Source organism: Grus americana, chromosome 5 (genome assembly GCF_028858705.1).
Source record: "Grus americana isolate bGruAme1 chromosome 5, bGruAme1.mat, whole genome shotgun sequence".
Classification (NCBI taxonomy): Eukaryota; Metazoa; Chordata; class Aves; order Gruiformes; family Gruidae; genus Grus; species Grus americana.
The window spans coordinates 43,208,701-43,228,937 of record NC_072856.1 but is presented as its reverse complement, the minus strand read 5'-3'; the positions used below and the strand labels follow the sequence as shown (position 1 = coordinate 43,228,937).

The following is a 20,237-nucleotide window of genomic DNA, read 5'->3' as shown; positions in this document are numbered from 1 at the left end:
CCTGGCCTGGACAGTCAGGCCTGAGGCTGCCTCCCCACCCCGGGCCCTGCTGCCCCAGCCGAGAAGCTGCCCCGAGTCGCCGCTCCTACGCGTAGGGCCAAAGCAGCCCCCAGTCGAGCAGGGCAGCCAGGCCGAGGAGCCCAGGAGGAGCCGGGAGAAGCCCCCCTACCCAGCACTGCCGGTAACGCGGACCTGCCCTGCCCGGCAATAGAAGCCGGCGCCCACAGGGCAAACCGCTCCTCCCGCGCTGCGCCGGCCTTGAGAGTGCAGCTCGCGATAGGCTGTCGCGTCTGTCCATCAGCTGCAGAGGCGGGGCCGGTGGGCACGGCCACCCGAGGGGTTCGTCATCGCGGAGCGACGGCGGGGACGTCGCTGGCGGCCGCGGCTTGGCCTGGTGTCATGGCGGCGGCCGCGGCGGCAGCGCCCAGCCCGCTCCAGCCTGGCGGCCACGCTCCGGAGATCGGCGCCGACCCTGCGGCCTCGGAGGTGGCGAGCAGCGCCCTGCGCTCCTTGGCCGGGCTGGCGGGGCAGGTGAGTGCGGGGCGGGTGAGTGCGGGGCGGGTGGAGGGGGAGGCCCGGGCCAGGGCTGGCCCGTGCGCCGTGGGCCCCACGCCGCGCCCACATCGCCTCACCTCGGTGCCTGGCCCGGGTGGGGCGTGCTCCTGCTTCTCCCCGGCCTGTGGGGCCATTCTGAGCTCCAGGGATAAAGCACGGCGCCAGGGAGGAAAGAAGCCTGCCACAAACAAGGCAGCGGCCTCGCTTCTGGAGGTTGTTCACGCCTGCCAGCATGAGCGGTGAAACCTCTGTCAGGGCTGGGGGCTGGAGGTACCGACCGCGTCCCTCCGGGCCTGGGCACCCCCAGGGTGCGTGCCCTGCTGCTGCATCTCATGGTCGTGGCCGTGCCTTTGCCCCTTAGTGATGGGGTGTCTCATGTCACTTTGTAGTCTGACGGGTGATCTTACCCATGAGAAACTGCATTCTGTTTAATTGCTGTATTTTAACAATGATTCTGAATTGAAAAGCTACTAAAAGATTACTGTGCATTAAATCAAAATAAATGATCAGGAGCTTGAAGTTTGCCTTGCCTTGGTAATAACATACTGTGAAACACAGTGCGTCTCAGTGGGTCAGAATTTTTAAAGCAGCTTTGCTCTGTGGTACTTAAGGTGAAACACCTACTTTAGGTTTAATGGTGGCTATGAATTATTTAACAGATGTTAGGGTAGTGGTGGGAGGCCCTTATCAGGAGAAGGTTTTAGTAACAACTTAATTATTACCTTAAATAATTTACAGATTAATTCCTTTTCCACTGTGGAAGCATATATGTAGTTCTGTGAAGGCAGTAGAAGTACACTCTTGTTTCTGAAATTAGACAGCAGTTTGAAGGTTTGGGACCAGATGATGAGTGATATCTGCAGGAGATGATAATATAACTTAATATATGTTTATGTTACAAAAATACTCAGAAATGGGCTCTGTTAGATACAAAGGCAGCTTAGTAGTAGCTTCTGACTGATGTGAAATTATTTTTTAGAGCACTTCACCTCTCATCTGAATAGAATTGTGTATTGTAATTGCTTCTTACCTCAAACTCTGCTAGTAATTGTTTCCTTTTTCAAACAAAAATCATCCAGAAGTAAGGGCCTGAAAATTCAGGCACTGTCTGATAAGAGTCTTGTTTTTCCTATCTCTAAAGTGATTAAAAACTACCCTAGCTTTTGAACAGGAGTGCTGTGCTAAACAACTTGATCATACACCTTCACAGGATTACTGAGACAGGAAAACTGTCTGGTATTGAGGATGACATATCCCATAATTCTTCTTGGTGAAAATTCTAAATGTAATCAATGAAGAGCTAGTGACTGTCCAGATGCGATACTGTCATTCCTGCTGCTGTTCTTACAGTGTAAGCATGCGTGAAAAGTTGAACTTTTGTATTTATGAAAAACATAAGGATGAATAAAGGAAATGTTTCCTAAGCTCTTAACTAGAGTACTCATCACAAGTTTAATGAATTGTTTTCAAAACTACATTAAACACTCTAGTTTCTCTCTCTTCTTCAGTAGGTTACTTGTTCTCCAGAGTTTGTTCTAGTTATGCTGTGTCTAGTATGTCTCTGAAGAGAACTTAGTGATTTTTCACAATGTTTGGGTGTGCATAGACAATTCCAGGTGACCAGTTTAGAGTTGCTACATCCCTCAGCAGAGTTACAGTAGTTATGGTGTAGAGTAAAATTGTCTTTGTTGGTGTTTGGAGTGTATTCTTTCCATGACAACAAACCCATTTTACTGTGCACTGCACTGAACTATAAGCAGGAGTCTGGTTGCTCCATCTTAGCTGAGAAGGCCCTTTTAATTGCTCAGTCATTATGGTTTCCAGTTGTTCAGTTACACTCTTGTCTGCCAGCACTTGAGTTCTGGTAGATTTTAACTGTGGTGTTTTACCACCTTACTGACTTAGTAGCAATCTATTTTGCGTTTTTGACTGAAACTACTGATTCCTCATTTCTCTTCTATAGAGATGAGTGAACATGTGCCAGATCGTTAGCTGTCACAGTTTGTGATCCATTGTAGTAGTTTAAGTTGGATTTATGCTAGCAGGTTGGACTGTAAACAGGAATATTTCTGGCACAGGGATTTTTTTACTAGAGCAATCACTTGCAGCACAGTGACTGGGAGGACATCTGGGTTTAACAACTTTTAAAACCAATATGACTGATCATGAAAAGTTCTTTAAGACCTGAGCAACGGTTACTGTCTTTCATAAAACAATTTCAAAGGGCTAAAATGACTTACAACCCTGTAAATTGCTACAGAATAAGCTGTGAGCTTGTAAATATATGAAAGCTTTAAAGTTAACAAATCACAGAATTTATAAACCTGCTTGTCACAGTTCTTATAGGTAGAAGTATGTGAAACGCAGAGAAAACTAATTCTGTTGTACTAGAAACATGTTTGGATGTGGGAGGGGTTCATTCTTTACTTATATTTAAAACCAACATCCATGACTTCACAGTATCACTTGCCTCTAAATTATTCTAAGTCCGAAGCTACTGTTTTTGTACATTGAACCACCTGGGCAGGAGTCACACACTAAGATATGAAGGCACATGTCAGCTGATTCTTTTTGTAAAAGGAGGCTTATTAGGAAATTGCAGTTGTTCTATTTTGTTTCACTACAAGACTTGCATCTATACCTTTTTTACACTGTCAGTGGACTGTAATGTAGCGTATGGCAGGTGTACTCTAGAAACTTTTGGAAGAGCTATGTGCTTCAGATGATCACATATGCACAGTGGCTTAATTCTTAAACTATATTCTTACTAAATTATTAATACATTCTCAATTTTCTAAGGTGTTCAAAACTCATATTTCCTAAAACATTACTTTTCCTACATTAGTTTAAGTACTAAACAGGAATAACAGTTTGTGGGAAAACTGTCTAAAATACATCATATACTTTAGTCAGACCATCTCCTTTGCAATGTAATTTGGAATCTAACACTGAATATAACAAGGCTGTTGTCTGCTTAAAGAAGGAAGGCTCAGGCTTATAGTTCTTTACATACAAAATTGTGATAATGCTGGGGTTTAAAACTAATGTAGAACAACTTAGTATTCACTGCTTTGCCTTCAGAGTGATGGAGACATTCTTGTGTTTAGTTCTCCTTGTTTTCTCATACACTGTGCGGTGGATTCAGGAAACAAGTGCATATGCATTCCGTGTTCTTGCCCATAATATGTGATGCCTTTAGAAGTTAGCTATCTTTAGACTACATGTTAAAGGTCACTTCTGTCATCTGCTTGAGGTCTCTTTTTTTTCCTTTTGAAAAAAAGCCAAACAAAACACTGAAACAATACCCAAACCAACCAAACAATGGGAAGGAGTGAGATGTAGACATACAAATATGCACATGACTTGGGAATTCTGTGTCTCAAAGAGAGCACCTGTAGGTGCTCTTGATTTTAAACAGGAGTTTTATCTGTATTTAGAATTTGGGGGATCAGTTATGGGTTGTTTGGTTGGAGAACAACCTACTTGGCTTTGGGAAATGAAAGTGCTCGTTACCTCAAGATCTTGAGAAGAGCTTTAATGTAACAAAAATGACAAAGGTGGGTGTCAAAGTGTGTAGTTCATTAGTGATTATTAACAATCAAGTTTGTATTAGAAAGGGAAAGTTTATTTTTAGCTTACAGAAGGTACATAGTTCCTTTAAATAAAACTTCAGATTCACTATGTGTGTTTCTCTTTATTACTCTGGGAGTTAAATATTGCAATGCCTTGGCGAAGAGAATAGACTATGGCAATTGTTATTTTGATGTCAGTGCATAGAAAGGGAGATAGTGTGATTTGGAAGTGGGTTCGATAGTGATGCTGTGTAGTCTAGAGTTTGTTTAACCTTGAGATTTTTTTAAAGATTTTTTTTTTTTAAACACCGTTATTTTTAATATAAAACCTCCTTTTGTATTAGCAGCAAGTAAAAATTTCAAGAATGTGGCATGGTGCAGTATCAAGACCTTGGTCATACAGGCATAGATAGCCTTGCGAATCTCAGAAGAAAATACATGCGATTAGAGGAGACTGCCATCCTGGGTGCATGTTTGTTCATACTGGTGGTTCTATCATTTATTAAAAGAAAAGATGTGAATGATTAACATGAACAGTATGTTTTTGTATGATAGTAAATTGAATTGAGAATTGCCTAGAGGTAAAGATCAAATTGATACAATGAAAGTGTGATGAGGTAGTAAGGAATTTTTAATTTTTGAATATGCTCTACAAATACTAGCTTACTTTGAAAATGACAGCTGCTTGAATTACAGTTAATTTCATACAGACCCCATTTTTATAAGGAAAGGTTTGACATTGAGCATAATTGTTGTCCTGTAGAAGTCTTGTGTACTTTTGTGATGTTAATACAACATAACAACATAATTTTTTGTGGTGTTTGTTTTGCCCTCTTGAAGCTTAACGTTGGAGACGATATCGTGAAAGTTGTAATCGATTGGAGCAAGCTTCAAAGCACATCAGCGCTTCAGCCAACCTTACTCTTTAGTGCACTTCAGCAGCATATTTTATGTTTGCAGGTAAATATTCCATTGGACGCATTCAACTTGACAAAAGTGATCAACAACTGAATGTAGTTACATTATCTAAACTGTAAAATTTCAGTTGTTTTGATCTTATATTGCTATGTCCAGCAAAAAAGAATGCAAAAGTATTATACGCTTGGGATTCCCCTGTGTTTCATAGGTACTCACGCTTACGGATTTTTTAGGTTAGTGTTGGGAATAGCCACTGTAGGTGAGCAGGCTGAATAAATGCAGCCTCATTGATTTCTAGACTTGCATTGTAAATGTGATACATTTCCATCTATGGTGGGTTATAATTAAGCAATAAGACACGGCAGGTGTGTGTCATGCTATGATAATGATTCCATGCGTTGGGTGAGTTTTGAGGCTCATGGAGTGCTTTCAGTGGTTCAAGAAGTGGCATTATCCCAGCATGACACATCCTGGAGTGTCTTACTGCAATTAAATATATTTTCAGCGTAGTTTTTTTTTTTTTTAAAGAGTAATTTCTTTGACATTAATGTCTCATCTTGCCAAGTAGCCAGTCACCATTACTGGCATTTCTTTTAACTATTTGAAACTTTCCAACCCTGCCAAAAGTATATGTAATTAAGTTGTCTGGCAGGGAGGGTGAGCACTTTGTCAGCTGGTAACTGAACAGTGTTTTGACCTTGATAGTTCTTCTGTAAAAGGTGGGGATTTTAATACCTTTTTTTTTGCTTGAGCTAGTCAATGAATTATTTCAAGTGTGTAGTACTGAGATGGTGAAAAAGGAAGTTCCTGTATTTGCTTGTCTGTAGGTAAAAGAAAGACCCTTCATGTTTTCCAGGCATCCACCAAATCTCTGGTGTGATAAACAAAAAGAGAAAATAAGCAAGATAAAAGCAAGTAAAAATTACATCCAACTGTAAGAACACTGCAAGTAGGAATTTGATTCCATTTCAGGAAATGTAACTGGTAAAAATAATGTTGTCTTAAAAAAAAATAATTTCTAGAGGGAAATTAAGCAGTGAAATTCAGACTAGCTGAAACATAAAAATTAAAAAAGGAGGTGTGACATATATATGTAGTGAGGTTTCGTTATTATATCTTGTGTAAGAGTTATTGCAGTAGAATAATAAGCATTTATTTTGCTGCTACAAATGTCAGTGCATTCTCTCATTTAATTTCATGACCTAAGTAGATAATCAACCGTGTCAAGAAAAGCATGTGTTCAGGATAACGCCTATGTATTTCATGTCTGTGTTCTCTCATTCACTTGGGCAACTGCAGTTTCAAGTGGAGAATGTAGTGCTGTGGTGATAAAGTAAAGGCTTTACAGTGTGAAAGCATTGGCTTTCATGTTAAGGAGGAAAAATACTAAGCCTTACTGTTCTGAGTAGGCATTTGAATGACATGTTAATTAAGTGGTATTGGTGCCAACGACTGAAGCTTTGATTTTAGCTAGTAACAGATGAGTAGCAGGCAGATTTTTGCAGAAATTTGTGAGTTTTCCTATGCAAACTTCTAAAAGGCACAGGTCGAAAAGGCCGAAATTGTGGTGTGCATGGTATTTGAAACTATAGCTTTTTTTTTTCCTTTTTTATTTTATTTCATTGCTGTGTTCCATCAGAGACAGATGATGTAATTTCTAAAATTATTTCAGTTGGTCTGTTTTAGAAATTGTAACAGTACTTGACTTTTTGCTTTTTGTTTTTGGGATTTTTTGGCTTTTTTTTTTTAACCCTAACGTACTGTTTTCTTTGTTCAGCCTCTTTTAGAAAAACTCCAGTCATTGATTAAAGAGGAAAATATAGGCCATGTTGAACCTGCAGGTAAAACAGAAGGCCAAACTTGTGAAACAAGTTTAGATGTTTATGATGGTAACTGTCAGACTGAAGAAAAGTATGCAAGTTATGACTTGGGAGATCTGAAGGATGCTCACATTAATTTTGATCCAGAGGTGGTCCAAATAAAAGCTGGAAAAGCAGAAGTAAGTGATTTACTTAAATTTAAAAAAAAAAAAAGACCTTTCTAATTTTAAATTTAAAGAATGAAATAGATATATACCATCATGTTTATTACCTGCAGATTGACAGGCGGATATCAGCCTTCATCGAGAGGAAACAAGCTGAGATCAATGAAAATAATGTCAGGGAATTTTGCAATGTTATTGATTGTAATCAAGGTAACTGGCTAGCCAGACTTTAATCTTCATAGCAATTTGTTTTTTTATTTTTATTTTTTTTCAAAAGCGGTATTCTATATTTAAAACAGAACTTTATTCTAAGAGTAACTTTGTTTGAAAGTGAAGATCTTGCATGTGCATTGCAGATGTTGTCAGATAGACAAAAAAAGAGAGTAGTCGCTGGATGGCAATGTTTAATGCATCCCATACAGAAAGATTATAGCTATTACTCTGTTCATTTTAAAAACTGCGACCTTAAATCAGATGATTTTGTAACTATTGTTCTCAATGTTTTAGCTAGAAGTTCCTTCCAAAATCAACAGAATTATAATTCAGAAATGTCTTGCGAACTGGATATTATTCAAATTTAAGTTATTTTAATGCTAGTTAAATTACAAAAAAGTAATTTTTGCAATGAATTTGAATGACTAGCTACTTAGAATAACTTTTTCCTTTCAACATTACTCATGCTATTGGTGTTTTTAATGCACCAACTGGCACAATTGGCTGTATTTATAACCAAACAATCATAAATCCATCTGGTAGGCTGGATCCCATTAGCACGATCAGTAACTGTGTAACCAAATGCGTCTTAAAAGTGAAGACACTTTTGTATACATAAGTATTACAGAGACATTTTCTAAGTACCTGTGAACCCAGATGTGCGTTGTCTCTGTGATGTACTTATGCTTTTAGAGATCAAAGCTTATTGTTCCATAAGAGAGTTTAACTCCTTGAATGTTAGTTGGAATGAAAACGACACCTAAAGTCTAGTAGAATATGCTAGATAGTAAAATACTGATTCCTAAAATTGTTAATTACGTACAGAATAAATGATGATAAGACCTTCCTTTCTATGTTCAGGCATAATAACATATGTGTAAAGCATTGGTGTATATGAACAGAGATTAAAATATCAACATTAGAATAAACTAAGATGGTCTGTACTGTAGGTTTTTATGGTTAAACAAATTAGTCACAGGCATCAGAATAATGCGGGAAGGTGAGAAAAGAATGCTGATGAATAAACTAGACCAGTCTAAAAATAGGAGGAGAGCAGTTTCAAAAAAGGACATAAAAACAGAATAGCAGTGGTAAGCAGGGAAAAGACTCCTGTACAGGAAGAAAGAAAGAAGTTAGAGAAACACAGTGACAAATAAGAACCAAATTAAATGTAAATTGGAAGAAATTTGATCCTGATCCAATAAACTTTTATATACATGTGTGCATACATTTATATAAGTGACTTACCCAATTAAAACCAGTAGGTCCGTGCAAGTGTGTGAAACTATTAGTGAACAAGTGTTTATAGACTGAATGAAGTATTTCTGATGTTTTTATTGTATGAAAAAAATTAATTAGATTTGTTAAAAGTCTCAAAGCTGATGATGGTTAGAATATTTTTAATTACTAATACATAATTAGGACCTCACTTTTTTATATTATTATTATTTATTTAGAAAATAGCTGTGCCAGAACAGATGCAATTTTCACACCCTATCCTGGATTTAAAAGCCATATAAAGGGTAAGTAAGGATTTTAATACCCTTTTATTAAGAGTGTCCAGGTAGAACAGCACTGATGAATTTTTGACTTAAAAACTTTTTATACAATGCGTAAAAAATGCGAACTTAATATATTGATTTTTGACTCTAGTGAATACTTTTACATCTTTGCTTACTTCTGTGAGGTTTTCAATCACATAACTGCTTCATTAAGCTGATGGTTATGCACTAAAGACTAAAACAAAGGAGCCTATTCTCATTGTCTCAAAGGAAAGATGCAGCAGATAAAGCAGGACAGAGAAACTGAACAATTATTGATTTTTCTTCTAAGGTGAAGCCAGCAGTCCAGTTAAGGAATTGAGATTAATTAAAATTATCTTCTGGTTTTTGTTAGTCTGTGTAGGTACACTGAATTAGAAAATAGTTTTGGGACACAGTGGAAATTCTGAGACATACATTTATGGGAACTGAGAAGCTAGAGACCAAGCTTACCACCACGCCTCCAACAGAAGTTATGTATAAAAGATTGCTTGTCCATCTACTGCTCTCTAGGTGTACACAAGTTACTTTGTTTAAAAACAAAGTCTCCAAAATGAGATTAAAAGTAACCCTTTCTTCTAGTTTTGAGAGTGGTAGTATTCAGTTATCCACTTGATATTGATTGTAGAAGCCAATTCATTATTCTAAATTCTAGAATTCAAAATAATACTGTAAGCACATGATAGGTATAAGCATTAAAAGGTGGTGAGCTAAGAGGGAGATGAGGAAGTGAGTTTGAGTTTAGATGCTTTCACTAAGAACCCTTTTCAGTAGTCACTCTTTTAAACTGAATGCTAGTTTGTAACTTGGATGCTAGCATATTACAGGAAAAAAAGAAAATTTTGCACTTCAAGTAACTAAAACCTGAACAGTTCATAACTGAAACATGAATAACACTTAGAAAGGAATTGGAAGTAAAACCAGCATAAACTGAAGCAAGAATGTAACACGTGGCCTCCATGAAGTACTGAGTAAGGTGTGTGCTTCAGTGCCTGGAGTTGCCAACATAGTCTTTACGTCTGCAGTACACTACAGTAGTCCTATCGGGAAGGACTTGGGAAGTGACCGTGACTTAAGAGAAGTGATCAAAATCTTCTGATGAAGACATGGTTCGGCAGGGAGGAAAGATAGACCCAGAAGCAGCTGAAGAGTCATTAAAGCTGTTACCTGAATAACATAAATTAGAACTTCCTTGCTGAGATCTGTAGCAGTTCTTCTAATTGTATACATCCCCTCATCTTCATGTATTTATGTTGCTTCCTGTAATATTAGGTCTGGCCTCTTCTTTGCATTCACAGCAGCTCACATGTGCAACTGCTGACATAGATACCGGGTTTTCTACTATTTATCAGCAGCTGATGACAAATTCTTGATACTGCCATTCTACATGAATGTATGAGTAATTCTTTTACTTTGCATATGTAAAGTCCTAGGGTTTTGTTTAGTTTAGTTATTCATGCAAAAATAGGAAACTACTTTTACTTGAACCTTTGATCTTAATGTGTGTGGGACCCTTCACATGAGAGACTGGTGTGAAATTGATTTAAGATAGGTTTTCATATTTTAATTTTTTAATTGTTTTAATTAGATGTACTTTGTCTTTCATGTGCATATATGTTAAATTTGTGTTCTCTTTACCTAGTTTCTAGGGTAGTAAATACATATGGACCTCAGACTAGATCTGAAGGAGCACATGGGTCCAGTCACAAAGCCAATGTACCCATTCATGATTGTGGAAACCAAGCTGTTGAGGAGAGATTACAAAACATTGAAGCACACTTACGGTTACAAACAGGTTTGTATCATGTTTTAATTTTGACATCAGCGTGCCAGTTTGTACTGCAGTTATCATTACTGTAGTAAAATTGGGCAGGTCTATAAAAACTGTGACTCTAAAAACTGGGTAGACCTACTGAAGGGTTTAGTCACCCCAAGTACTATAATCTAATGTTTAGATTCTTATGCCCAAAATGGAACCCAGATTTATGCCCAAATTACGATGCTGAGTTAGCGAATCTCCACTTGATGTGGTGGTGGGAGAGAGGCACTTCAGAATGGGATTTTAAACAATCTAGAATATTTGGAGGTAGGGGTTCTCTATAGGCAGTGGAATTCTTCTGCCTTGACCCACTGAACAGGAAAAGCTGAGTTTAGGACTCAGTCCTGCTTCATGGACATCCGTGGGCTGCGGATAGGATAAACCCAAAAGACAACCTGAAACCTTTTCCTAAAGGTGGATGATTCTTGAAATACAGTAGAGCAGCTTATTTCCTGGATTGTGGGAAGCTCGTGTCAATACTTCCCTTTCGCCATGCAAACATGAGTCTACACCTTTCACCAAAACAAATGCCAGAGCCACCAGGCTACTGACTTTTTTAAAGTAGCTGTTTTCCTCACCCGAGCCCCTGTTTTCTAGAATACAAATCAAGGAGGAATCTGTATTTTTCCTGAAAAATGTTTTCAAAACAGAACAGAAGACAAGATCTTCACCTAATAAAGTGAATGTTCTACACATCACACTGCTGACACACACTGATGGGGTTTTTTTGTCTTCTGAATACTGAATAGATGCCAATCCATTCTCTAAGAATATGGTCAACATTGACTAAACTAGATTCCTGTGAATGTATACTGGATCAAAGTCGTCTGGCCACAAGGAGAGTAGAATACTCCTAGATAATGTTGAGACAGCAGTCAGAGCTTGATGCTTAGCTGTACAGCTGTCTCAAAAATAAGGTGTTTTTTGTGCATGGAAATAGAATTTGCAAGGAGCTGGCCAGCATTAAGGTGACAACACGTAGTGGCTTTGCGAGTTTAGGTGTATCAGGGATAATGATTGGGGATAGCTAAGGACGGGCCCTTGCTTTGAGGTTGTGCCTATAATAGGTGATATAATTTTGTTTGAGAGAACGGGTCAGCTAAACTACGCTATAGAGGAAGAGGAAGTGTGCAATTCCAGCTCAACTCCTGTCCAAATCAGTATTCCTGGGGAAGGTCTCAAGATCATTTGTTACTTACCCCAGCAGCTGTGCAAAAAGTATTCATCTGAGCGGATAACCTGCCTCAGCTACCTGCTCACCAGGTTTTTGTTTCTGATGACTGAAAGAGTTGTTCTTGACTCATCTGCTGTTTTTCAGAACAGCTTCTTCTAGTGCTAGTGCTGCTCTTTTCCCTTTACATTAAGACAGCAATGTTAAGAAGAGAGGTTAGATGATTTAATTAGTAGCTGCTGAGTGATGAGTAGAGAGCAGAACTGAAAGAGGGAAGCTACCTGCAAGATTGTCTTTCTGAAGTGAGGAAATAGATGAATGGCAAAAAACCGCATTAATGCTTATTTCAGTAGTTTGTGGCATAGAATTGTCTTATCTGACAGACCTAGAAATAAATGGAAATAGGTGGCAAGAGAAGTAAAAGTTTGCTAAGGCCTTGATTGTTACTACTGTTAAGAACCAGACTATTATTTGGGATAGCCAGTAGTTAGTTGTGATAAACACTGATTTCAGTTTATAGAATACTATGTAGCATAAATAAGATGCTTTCTAAGGCTGATCTTTTGATCAGTTTTGTTCTTAAATGGGGAAAGAAGCCCAAGCTGCTGTAGCATAGTTGCAAACAGAAAATGGGTTGAGGTGGGTGGGTTTTTTGTTGCAGTTGTTTTTGTGGTGTTTGTGGGGTTTGTTGGGGTTTTTTGTTCGGGCTTTTTTTGGTAGGGGTGGGGTTGTTTCATTGGTTGTTTTTTGTTTTTTTTTTTTTCCCCAAAGGTCTGTTATTCCATTCCCCACACACAACCTCACCCCTGCTTATCCCATCTATGGCCAGCCAAACACTGTTCTTTGTCAAGCGCAACTCATACCTGTCCTGTAACCTCCGATGCTCAGCGGAGATAGGTTTCCTTCAGAACAATCTTTGATATCGGTGCTGAATTCATGCGTGGTCTGCCAAACCATCTGCTCCCTCCTGATGCTACTGTCAGTTTTGAAGTGGTAACATTTGGTGTGTGACCAATGTATTGTAAGAGTGATCATTAGTTGTTCCAGGGACCTTGTTAGACATATTTCAGTCACCTGCATAAAGCTGTCTGTTGCTTTCACTGACTGCATTGGCTTATCAATCAGGTTTTATCCTGAATCATATCAATTACCCTTCGTTTTTATTATCCCATTCACTCATTTTGTTTCAGCTACTGGGTGATAGCTGGACTTGAAGAATTCACCTGTAAAATTTGCAATCTTTAGTTTAAAAAGTTATTCAAGTACTTTTCCTGATTTCTTTGTATTTGTACTGGTGTATTTAGGTGGTCCTGTACCAAGAGACATTTATCAGAGAATTAAGAAGCTTGAAGATAAAATCCTTGAGCTGGAAGGACTGTCTCCTGAATATTTTCAATCTGTAGTAAGAAATTCTCTCAACTTCTTCTAGCATGCCTAAATGCATTTGGGACTTTTGTGCTTAAATCTTTGATGTAGAGGCAAAAGCCTAAGGAGTTAGAGGGCAGACACTTTTGGTAGACAACTCTGGCTTAGTGTAATGGTTACGTTTCTTGTGGACCATCTATATAAGTTCATGTTTCTACCTACTTTCTCATTTGAAAGAAAATAGTATTTGTTGGGGGGGGGGAAATTGCAACCACCCGAGCTTAACTAATATGTAAGAAATGTATTATAGAGGTTGGATTCCCCCCCACCCTCACCTCCGCCTTAAAATCTGAAGTGTTTCTAATGACAAGAAAATTGAGTAAAGTTTTGATCTCAAAACAAATCATTAATGGATTAAATCAGCTGAAATCCCTTGGGCTTATGTACATGAGATGATCACTAAAGATCAACTATGTGACATAACTGTTCCAATAGGATAAGAGAGTAAACCCTTTAAAAATTGTTTCATGTGATTCTGTGACTTACATTTCTTTGTTGCTAGTTTTCAGGCAGAGTTCTGTCTCATTTTGAATAGTAAACCTTATCCTTCATTCACCAAAGGAGATTAGGACAAAGAGAACATTAGTTGTTACTACGTCAGGCTTTTCTTGGCAATAGAAATTTCTTGTCTGTTATCTTGCTCTTCCTTCTTTTCCATGTAACAGTAAGAATGCTTCTTTTACTGTTGATCATCTTTTAATTTGTATCTTCTCCCTTGAGACCAGCCAGAGTCAGCATTTAAAAATCAATAATGATGTTATAAATGTTTGTTTTGTTTTTTTGTTTGTGTTGGAGACCAATAAAGTCCTTTCAAGTTGTTAAAACCGGAAGTTAAAACATATACTTTCATAAGCTCAAATTTCCACGGAAAGTGCTTTAGGATCTTCTCCAGAATGGGAATCTGGAAGAAATTTGTGATGGTTGCAATAGTAGAGTTGTGCAGTAATTAGCATTTTTTTTTCCCCCCAAGTTTTGCATAAATATTGGTGTGGATACAGGAAAATTTTAGGGAGAAAAATATTGATAGTTTCAAAAGCTGGATATTGATCTTGGTTTTGTCTGAAGAAAGCTTCAGTTAAGTTGATAGTTTGTGGCTGCCAAGCGTGGAGAAGCTTCAACAGCTTCTGACTGCTCTCCAGTAGTATTTCTTGTGATCCAAAGTACACTTAATTATAAAAAGATTTCTTTAATCTGTGGAATGGCAGTCACTGTTCTTTCTGTACTTTAAAAACTCTTGTCAATGTTGTTACAGAATTACTTGTGGTCCTCTGTCAGTGCAACATTACATCTGTTTTTATTATGTCTTTTCTTTAGAGCTGTTCTGGCAAGAGGAGAAAGGTTCAACCTCCCCACGTAAGTGCTGTTAACTTTTGTTTACCTTAAGTTTAGGATGTTTTGAGTGAAAAGTAATCTAAAGTTCTACAAAGCAAATACCTAACTTCTCAGAAGTAGCTGCATCAGTATTGGATAGTTTGCTGGCAAAGAAAGGGTGGGAAGGAGAAAGTAGGTTATTGGGTGTCACAATGTTCTAAGAGTCTGTACTAGGGTAGGTTTGTTAGTGTTTTCACCAGTTAGGAGGATGATAGAATAGAATAAATCTGTAATGATGTTAATCAAGCTAGGGGTAACAAGCAATTTGTGAATTCTGATCGGCCTCCTAGTAACAGCTCCTGGTTTTGTTTTGTGGCTTGGTGTTTTTTGTTGGGGTTGGTTTGTTGTTGTTTTTTTTAATTTGCTTTATTGCTTTATAAAGAGACAATAAAAGTAGAAATGGCTGGCTCGGCACAAGTGTTGCAGAAAGACCTGACATTACAGCAGATATTAACCTAAGTCAGTAAGACTTCCTATTTTCACACCACCATCACATAAGGGAACACATTAACAGTGTACCTTAGGCTACAAGAGAGAATTTCTCATCAGTGTAAGAGAATTTCTCGTAAGTGCGAGTGAGACCATAGTTGGAACACTATCTGCTATCAGCCATCACACTTGGAGACAGATAGACTGGGGAGAATGCTTAGAACTTAGATCTGAGACTTGAGGAAATAGACTTGTTTACACAAGAAAAAAATCTTCCATATTTTTAAAAAAAGGATGATGACCAGTTCTTTTCATAAGAAGAGATCAAAAAAATTGTCAGGTTAAGTGGGCACAGAGGGGATTGATGTTGGGCAATATGCAAAACCCACTTCAGTTGTAAACCCAGGTTCTACAAGATCTAGATACTCTCGTCCAGTGTTTTACCATCAAAGCATTTGTGGGTTTTTTTTTTATGAACAGGTTAAGCATCTAATGGAAGTAGCATGGATATATTGATCTGTGATTAGGACTGTCAGTTTGTTCTAAGTTTGCATATTTTTTTTCTTTCAAGTTTAAATAGCCATAGACTAGATTCAGACAATTCTGCAAAAGTATTTCTGTCATTTAGTGCAATATGCAGTGACCACAAGTATCAAGTGCTAGGCCACTTCTCTAGCAATTACAGGATGTAAATGATTGTGTTTTTTTTATTTTGTTCTTTTAGCAGAACTATTCATTGGCTGAACTTGATGAAAAGATCAATGCTATAAAACAGGCATTACTGAGGAAAACAAAAGAAAGCAAGTCCAAGGAGGCTGAGTGGCTTCTTCGATAAAAAAAAAAAAAAATCTTTTCAGAATCCTCATCGGGCTTTACACACACCTAAACCATAGACCTGAGTAGTGTTCTCTGGGGATGACTTTAGCAATGAAAACAAAGCATGCATGTAAGCTCCTTTTGGATGATCTTGAAAGCTTGCTTTCAGAAGAACTCGTTTAAAAATGGTCATATTAATGAAAGTTATTTTAAAATGAAGAATGTTTTAGGAATAGCATTCTAATAATCCATTCCCTTCTGTTATAAAGGAGGATCGCAGCATTGTTTGTATGTGGAAAGTCTTAACCCACATACAAAAGCTACATTTCACATGTAATTCTTGATGACTGAGTATTTGAAAGGGTTGTCTTTTGAATACTTTTCATGTAAGTAGTTTGCATAGACTTGTGAAATAAAATGAAATACTTCCTCATAAGTAAACTGTCTTAGGAAAAAAATAAATTACAAAACTCTTGCAGTATGCATGCTTACCTGCATTTTTTCTGTATTTGTCACTGTTTCCACAGCTGTTAGAAATGCAGCAAAATGCATTTCTGTTTGAAAGATGGTTATAGAAATCCTAATATGTGTAAATAGAGACACCTGTTCTTCACTTCCTCAGTGTCCTGTAGGAATTAAAACTTTATACCTTGCTAACAAACTTAATATATTCTAAAGACCACTCCAGGGGAGGTTTTGAGGAGAATGCCAGCAGGCACCAGCTTCCCTTCTTCTATATGCATGCTTACATGACTTCTGAAGCATGGATGCTGGGTACGTAGTTTAATTTAAAGTCAGACCTTTGGCCACACGCTGAAGTGTGATTTTGTTTTAAATAAACCATTTTCTATTTATACCAGTTCTTTAGTTTCTTTGTTGTCTCTGTCTTTATTCCAGTTTAGAAAAAAAAGTAGCTGTTACAGAGGAGTCTCCTATGTTAACTGCTCTGCTTACAGCAGTCATACTGTTGATGTCCCTGTATCAGTCCCTGTGACAGGTGCTATGAACAGTACTGACTGGACGCAGTCTTGCACTTTGAAAATAGTAGGCATTTTCTGTGATTCCATGTTCTTATCTAGACTAACATTTGTTGTAGCAACTGCACCTAATGCTTTCTCTGAAGGTGAACCAGCAGAGGTGGGAGGCAAAGCTGCCTGAGCTCTGGTCCTGGCTCCGGGAAGGATGACAGTATGGTAGTTACCTGTTCAAATGCTTAGTGTCCACCCAGGAAGAGATTGACCCAAGCAGTCATGAGTGCCCCAAATATAACATGGGATACAAAGAGGTACTTTTGCATTTGAAGACTATGGCCTGCCTTTGTGTAGGACCATTACTCAGATTGTGTGCTATATATGAGTACAGTATCCTACAGAGATGACTTTTGTTATGTGAACCATTGCCATTGTTGAAAATCTTAACAGCTCATATTATGAGGGGTATTTTGGTGAAGCAGCATAGTAAGCTGCAACTTTTACCTCAAGTAGATAAGATTTACTTTCTATCTACAAAGCTGATTTTTTGTACTGTGTCCCAAGCACGATAGCTCAAAAGAGTGCCACGTGGATATAATTGGGCCCAGCACCACATACTTCACACAGTAGTACTTGAAAGAGTGGTGGGAGGTGGCTGTTACAACTGAGGACAGGAAGGATGACCACTGCTTTTATAAAGCAGTAGCCTGTACTCCTGTGCATTGTAATTCAAGTACTGGTGGGACATGCTGGCTAAGTCTACTGCATTTGCACTATGCTGTTTTGTCTGAAAAATTCTGGAGTGAAGCCCTAGAAGATATTAACCTGTCTGAAATATTTATCTAATATTAAATTATTTGTTGTTAGTTTACATTAAAACAAGTGCATAGGTATACATATACACACAGAAAAAATAATACTTAATCCTCATCTGGGGTCAGTTCTTGGAATGAATTGCAAACACTGCTGATTTCCTCAAAGGAGACTGGTTACAAAAAGACTGCATTAGCAGTTTCAAAGTGGCTTTTTCTGTAGTGAATTGCCTGCTACTTGAAAGATCTCTTGCCATGGGATTCTTCTTCTCTTTCTCAAGATGGCAGCAACATAGCAGTTAAGGGTTGAAATGATAATGAAGATGCATTCTAACAAGACAATAGTTAAGGAGACAACAGCAGAAGTACTCTGGATGGTAATTTATTAGCCCTATATACTTTATCAAATAAATGCTACAGATACACTTGAAAAAATGTCAAGGTATTCATCTTGCTTTGTTATTAGACCTTTGCCATTCTTTGGTTTCAAGTTGTTAATTTCTTATATGCTTAATGCCAGTGTGCATGGCCTAGAAAAATTCATTGGAAAGATATTCTCTGCTGTGAGTTGCACATTAAAAGTAGTTGCAGATTTCAGATGGCTGCCAAGCTGTTGGAAGTTTCCCTTCCTCTGCTGTATGACTTTTATGCATAGAGGAATGGGGAAGCAGGACACTGTTCCTGTATTTAACACCACTGGTCTTACTAGTTGATCCTTGCCTTTTGCCTCTTTGGGCTTTACCTTCTACAACTGACTTCCACTATAAGGACTATTTCTGCAGTAAGAGATGTGCTACCCAATGCTCTGCACCCACGTAATAAAGGGGATCTGGAACAGACATCTTACACTATCCATTTTCCAGATTACCAATTAAGCTGTTTTTCCCCTGCACCTGCAACACTACAGTGCTGATAGGTGGGGCTGCAGGAGCTGAGGAAGCCTGCAAGGTAACCACAAATGCGGCAAAAACAGAGGGTACATTTGCTTTTGTCATGTCTCAACATCTTGACCGAGACCTTTTTACTGATGTTGGGCTGATCTACCCTCCCTTTCCTCCAAAAGGATGCAAAGTGCTCATAAGAACAGAATTTTATTTCTTTGTTAAACACTGTGTTTTCTTTCTCCACTTCCAGCTAGAGCTAGCAATACAATATAATGCTGAGGATACCTTCCCTCATACAATGGTTTTCCTCTCAGGCTGCTCCTGGCATCCAGAAAGGCTGCCTCCATTTCCCAGCATTGATATCTCTCACGTGTCTGATGTCTCTTATGTGTTCTCAGTGCTGTTACCTAAAATCTTTTGCAACAGGCAGCTTGGCGTTAAACACTTCACCCAACCCAATGTAACATGGCAGCATACCCTTAAAACATGAAAAGGAATTAACTGTATTAAAGCCATTTTAAGGTAAGAGTGCTAGAGGAACAGCAAGACACAAAAGGGGAATGGTGTTCCAAAAAGGACCTTTTTCATTACAAGGAGGCAGATTTTCTAACAACAAAACACCAAACCACCTGATATGAATACTGAGAGCACTCAGTGATGATCAGCTAGGGCTTAAGGCACTAGAAGGAAGCAGCTCTTCCAGTTGACGATCCCAGGCTTGACTAAGCCTCTACATTTGTTTTGCAGAGAGGTACAATGGCCTGAGCATTGCAAGGAAATGATGCGGTTATTCAGATAAAGACTCTTGAGTCAGAGATTTCAGGCAGAAGTGGGAATTCAGTAAGTTTAGCCCAGCATTACTGGCTGCTTTTCTTCAGTATTAGAGCTCTAGCAGAACCATGCTGATGTTCAGTGAATTTGGGGGAAAGAGTAGAACAAAACAGTCCTCCATCGTGCTCTAAGAGGAAAGAACACAGCTGGGCAAGTGCAAATTCCAGTGTAACGAGAAGCACCACTGTGGCTGCTGCTGCTACCACAGCAACATTTCTCACTCAGCAAAAGGCCAGGTTTGAATCTGAACTGGACAAAGGAGTAGTTTGGATGTGCATGCTCACTCCAGGAAATAATTTACTGGATAGACAAAACTATACAGAAGCATTTTTATAGGTTAAGTGATCCAGTTCACTATCCTCCAGCATAATCCCATTAAGGTTAAAGATTGGCCTGTGAAAGGCCACCAGCGCTTTTGGGGAAACACCTGAAGCATGGCAAGCGCAGCAACTATTGTACGGCAACAAGCATTCTGCCTGGCTGTCAGTCCAGAGCTCTTCAATTTGCAAGCAATTTGAGAAAACTATTGCTGCTGGTTTTCCTTCAAGATGGTATCTCAGTCCATGAGATGGCACACTGCAATAAAAATTATAAACGCAGAGCAGATTCTTCACTGAATTAGGCTCACAAGCAAGTGTGGCGTTTGTTAAAAGTCCATCTCACCTTCAAGATAGAGACATTGGAGAGGGTGTCCCAGCTCCACTTTGCCCCACCACAGTCAGTAGTGGAAATGCTATTGACATCAGTCATGCAAGAATGACATAGCTGGATTCTGGGCTTCATTACTGGAGTCACACAAGAGGATGGAAACTGATTCTCTTTTAGAACTACCATACTCGTAGTAGCCAAAAGCCGCCTGCACTTGGGTTATGCAATGGTAACTTTGTATAGAAGGTTTCCCTGTTGAGGAACTCTTGCGTTGGAC

At 38.7% G+C, this 20,237-nt stretch overlaps 1 protein-coding gene across 3 annotated transcripts; it reads left to right on the top strand.

Moving 5' to 3' along the window:
• Nucleotides 1-331: 331 nt before the first annotated feature.
• On the top strand, nucleotides 332-16,666 carry MBIP (MAP3K12 binding inhibitory protein 1). 3 transcript variants are annotated; one of them, XM_054827345.1, is made up of 9 exons: nucleotides 334-531; nucleotides 4,968-5,087; nucleotides 6,823-7,044; nucleotides 7,143-7,239; nucleotides 8,700-8,765; nucleotides 10,426-10,578; nucleotides 13,078-13,175; nucleotides 14,513-14,551; nucleotides 15,726-16,666. In XM_054827345.1, exons 1-9 carry the CDS (start codon nucleotides 400-402, stop codon nucleotides 15,831-15,833), a joined length of 1,035 nt encoding a protein of 344 aa, XP_054683320.1. In that variant the 5' UTR covers nucleotides 334-399; the 3' UTR covers nucleotides 15,834-16,666. The 3 variants fall into 3 exon arrangements, 2 of the variants coding, with proteins under 2 accessions (XP_054683320.1, XP_054683321.1); XR_008577352.1 differs by lacking the exons at nucleotides 14,513-14,551; nucleotides 15,726-16,666 and adding an exon at nucleotides 12,545-12,776 and having other exon boundaries at nucleotides 332-531; XM_054827346.1 differs by lacking the exon at nucleotides 334-531 and having other exon boundaries at nucleotides 4,896-5,087; nucleotides 15,723-16,666.
• Nucleotides 16,667-20,237: the final 3,571 nt, after the last annotated feature.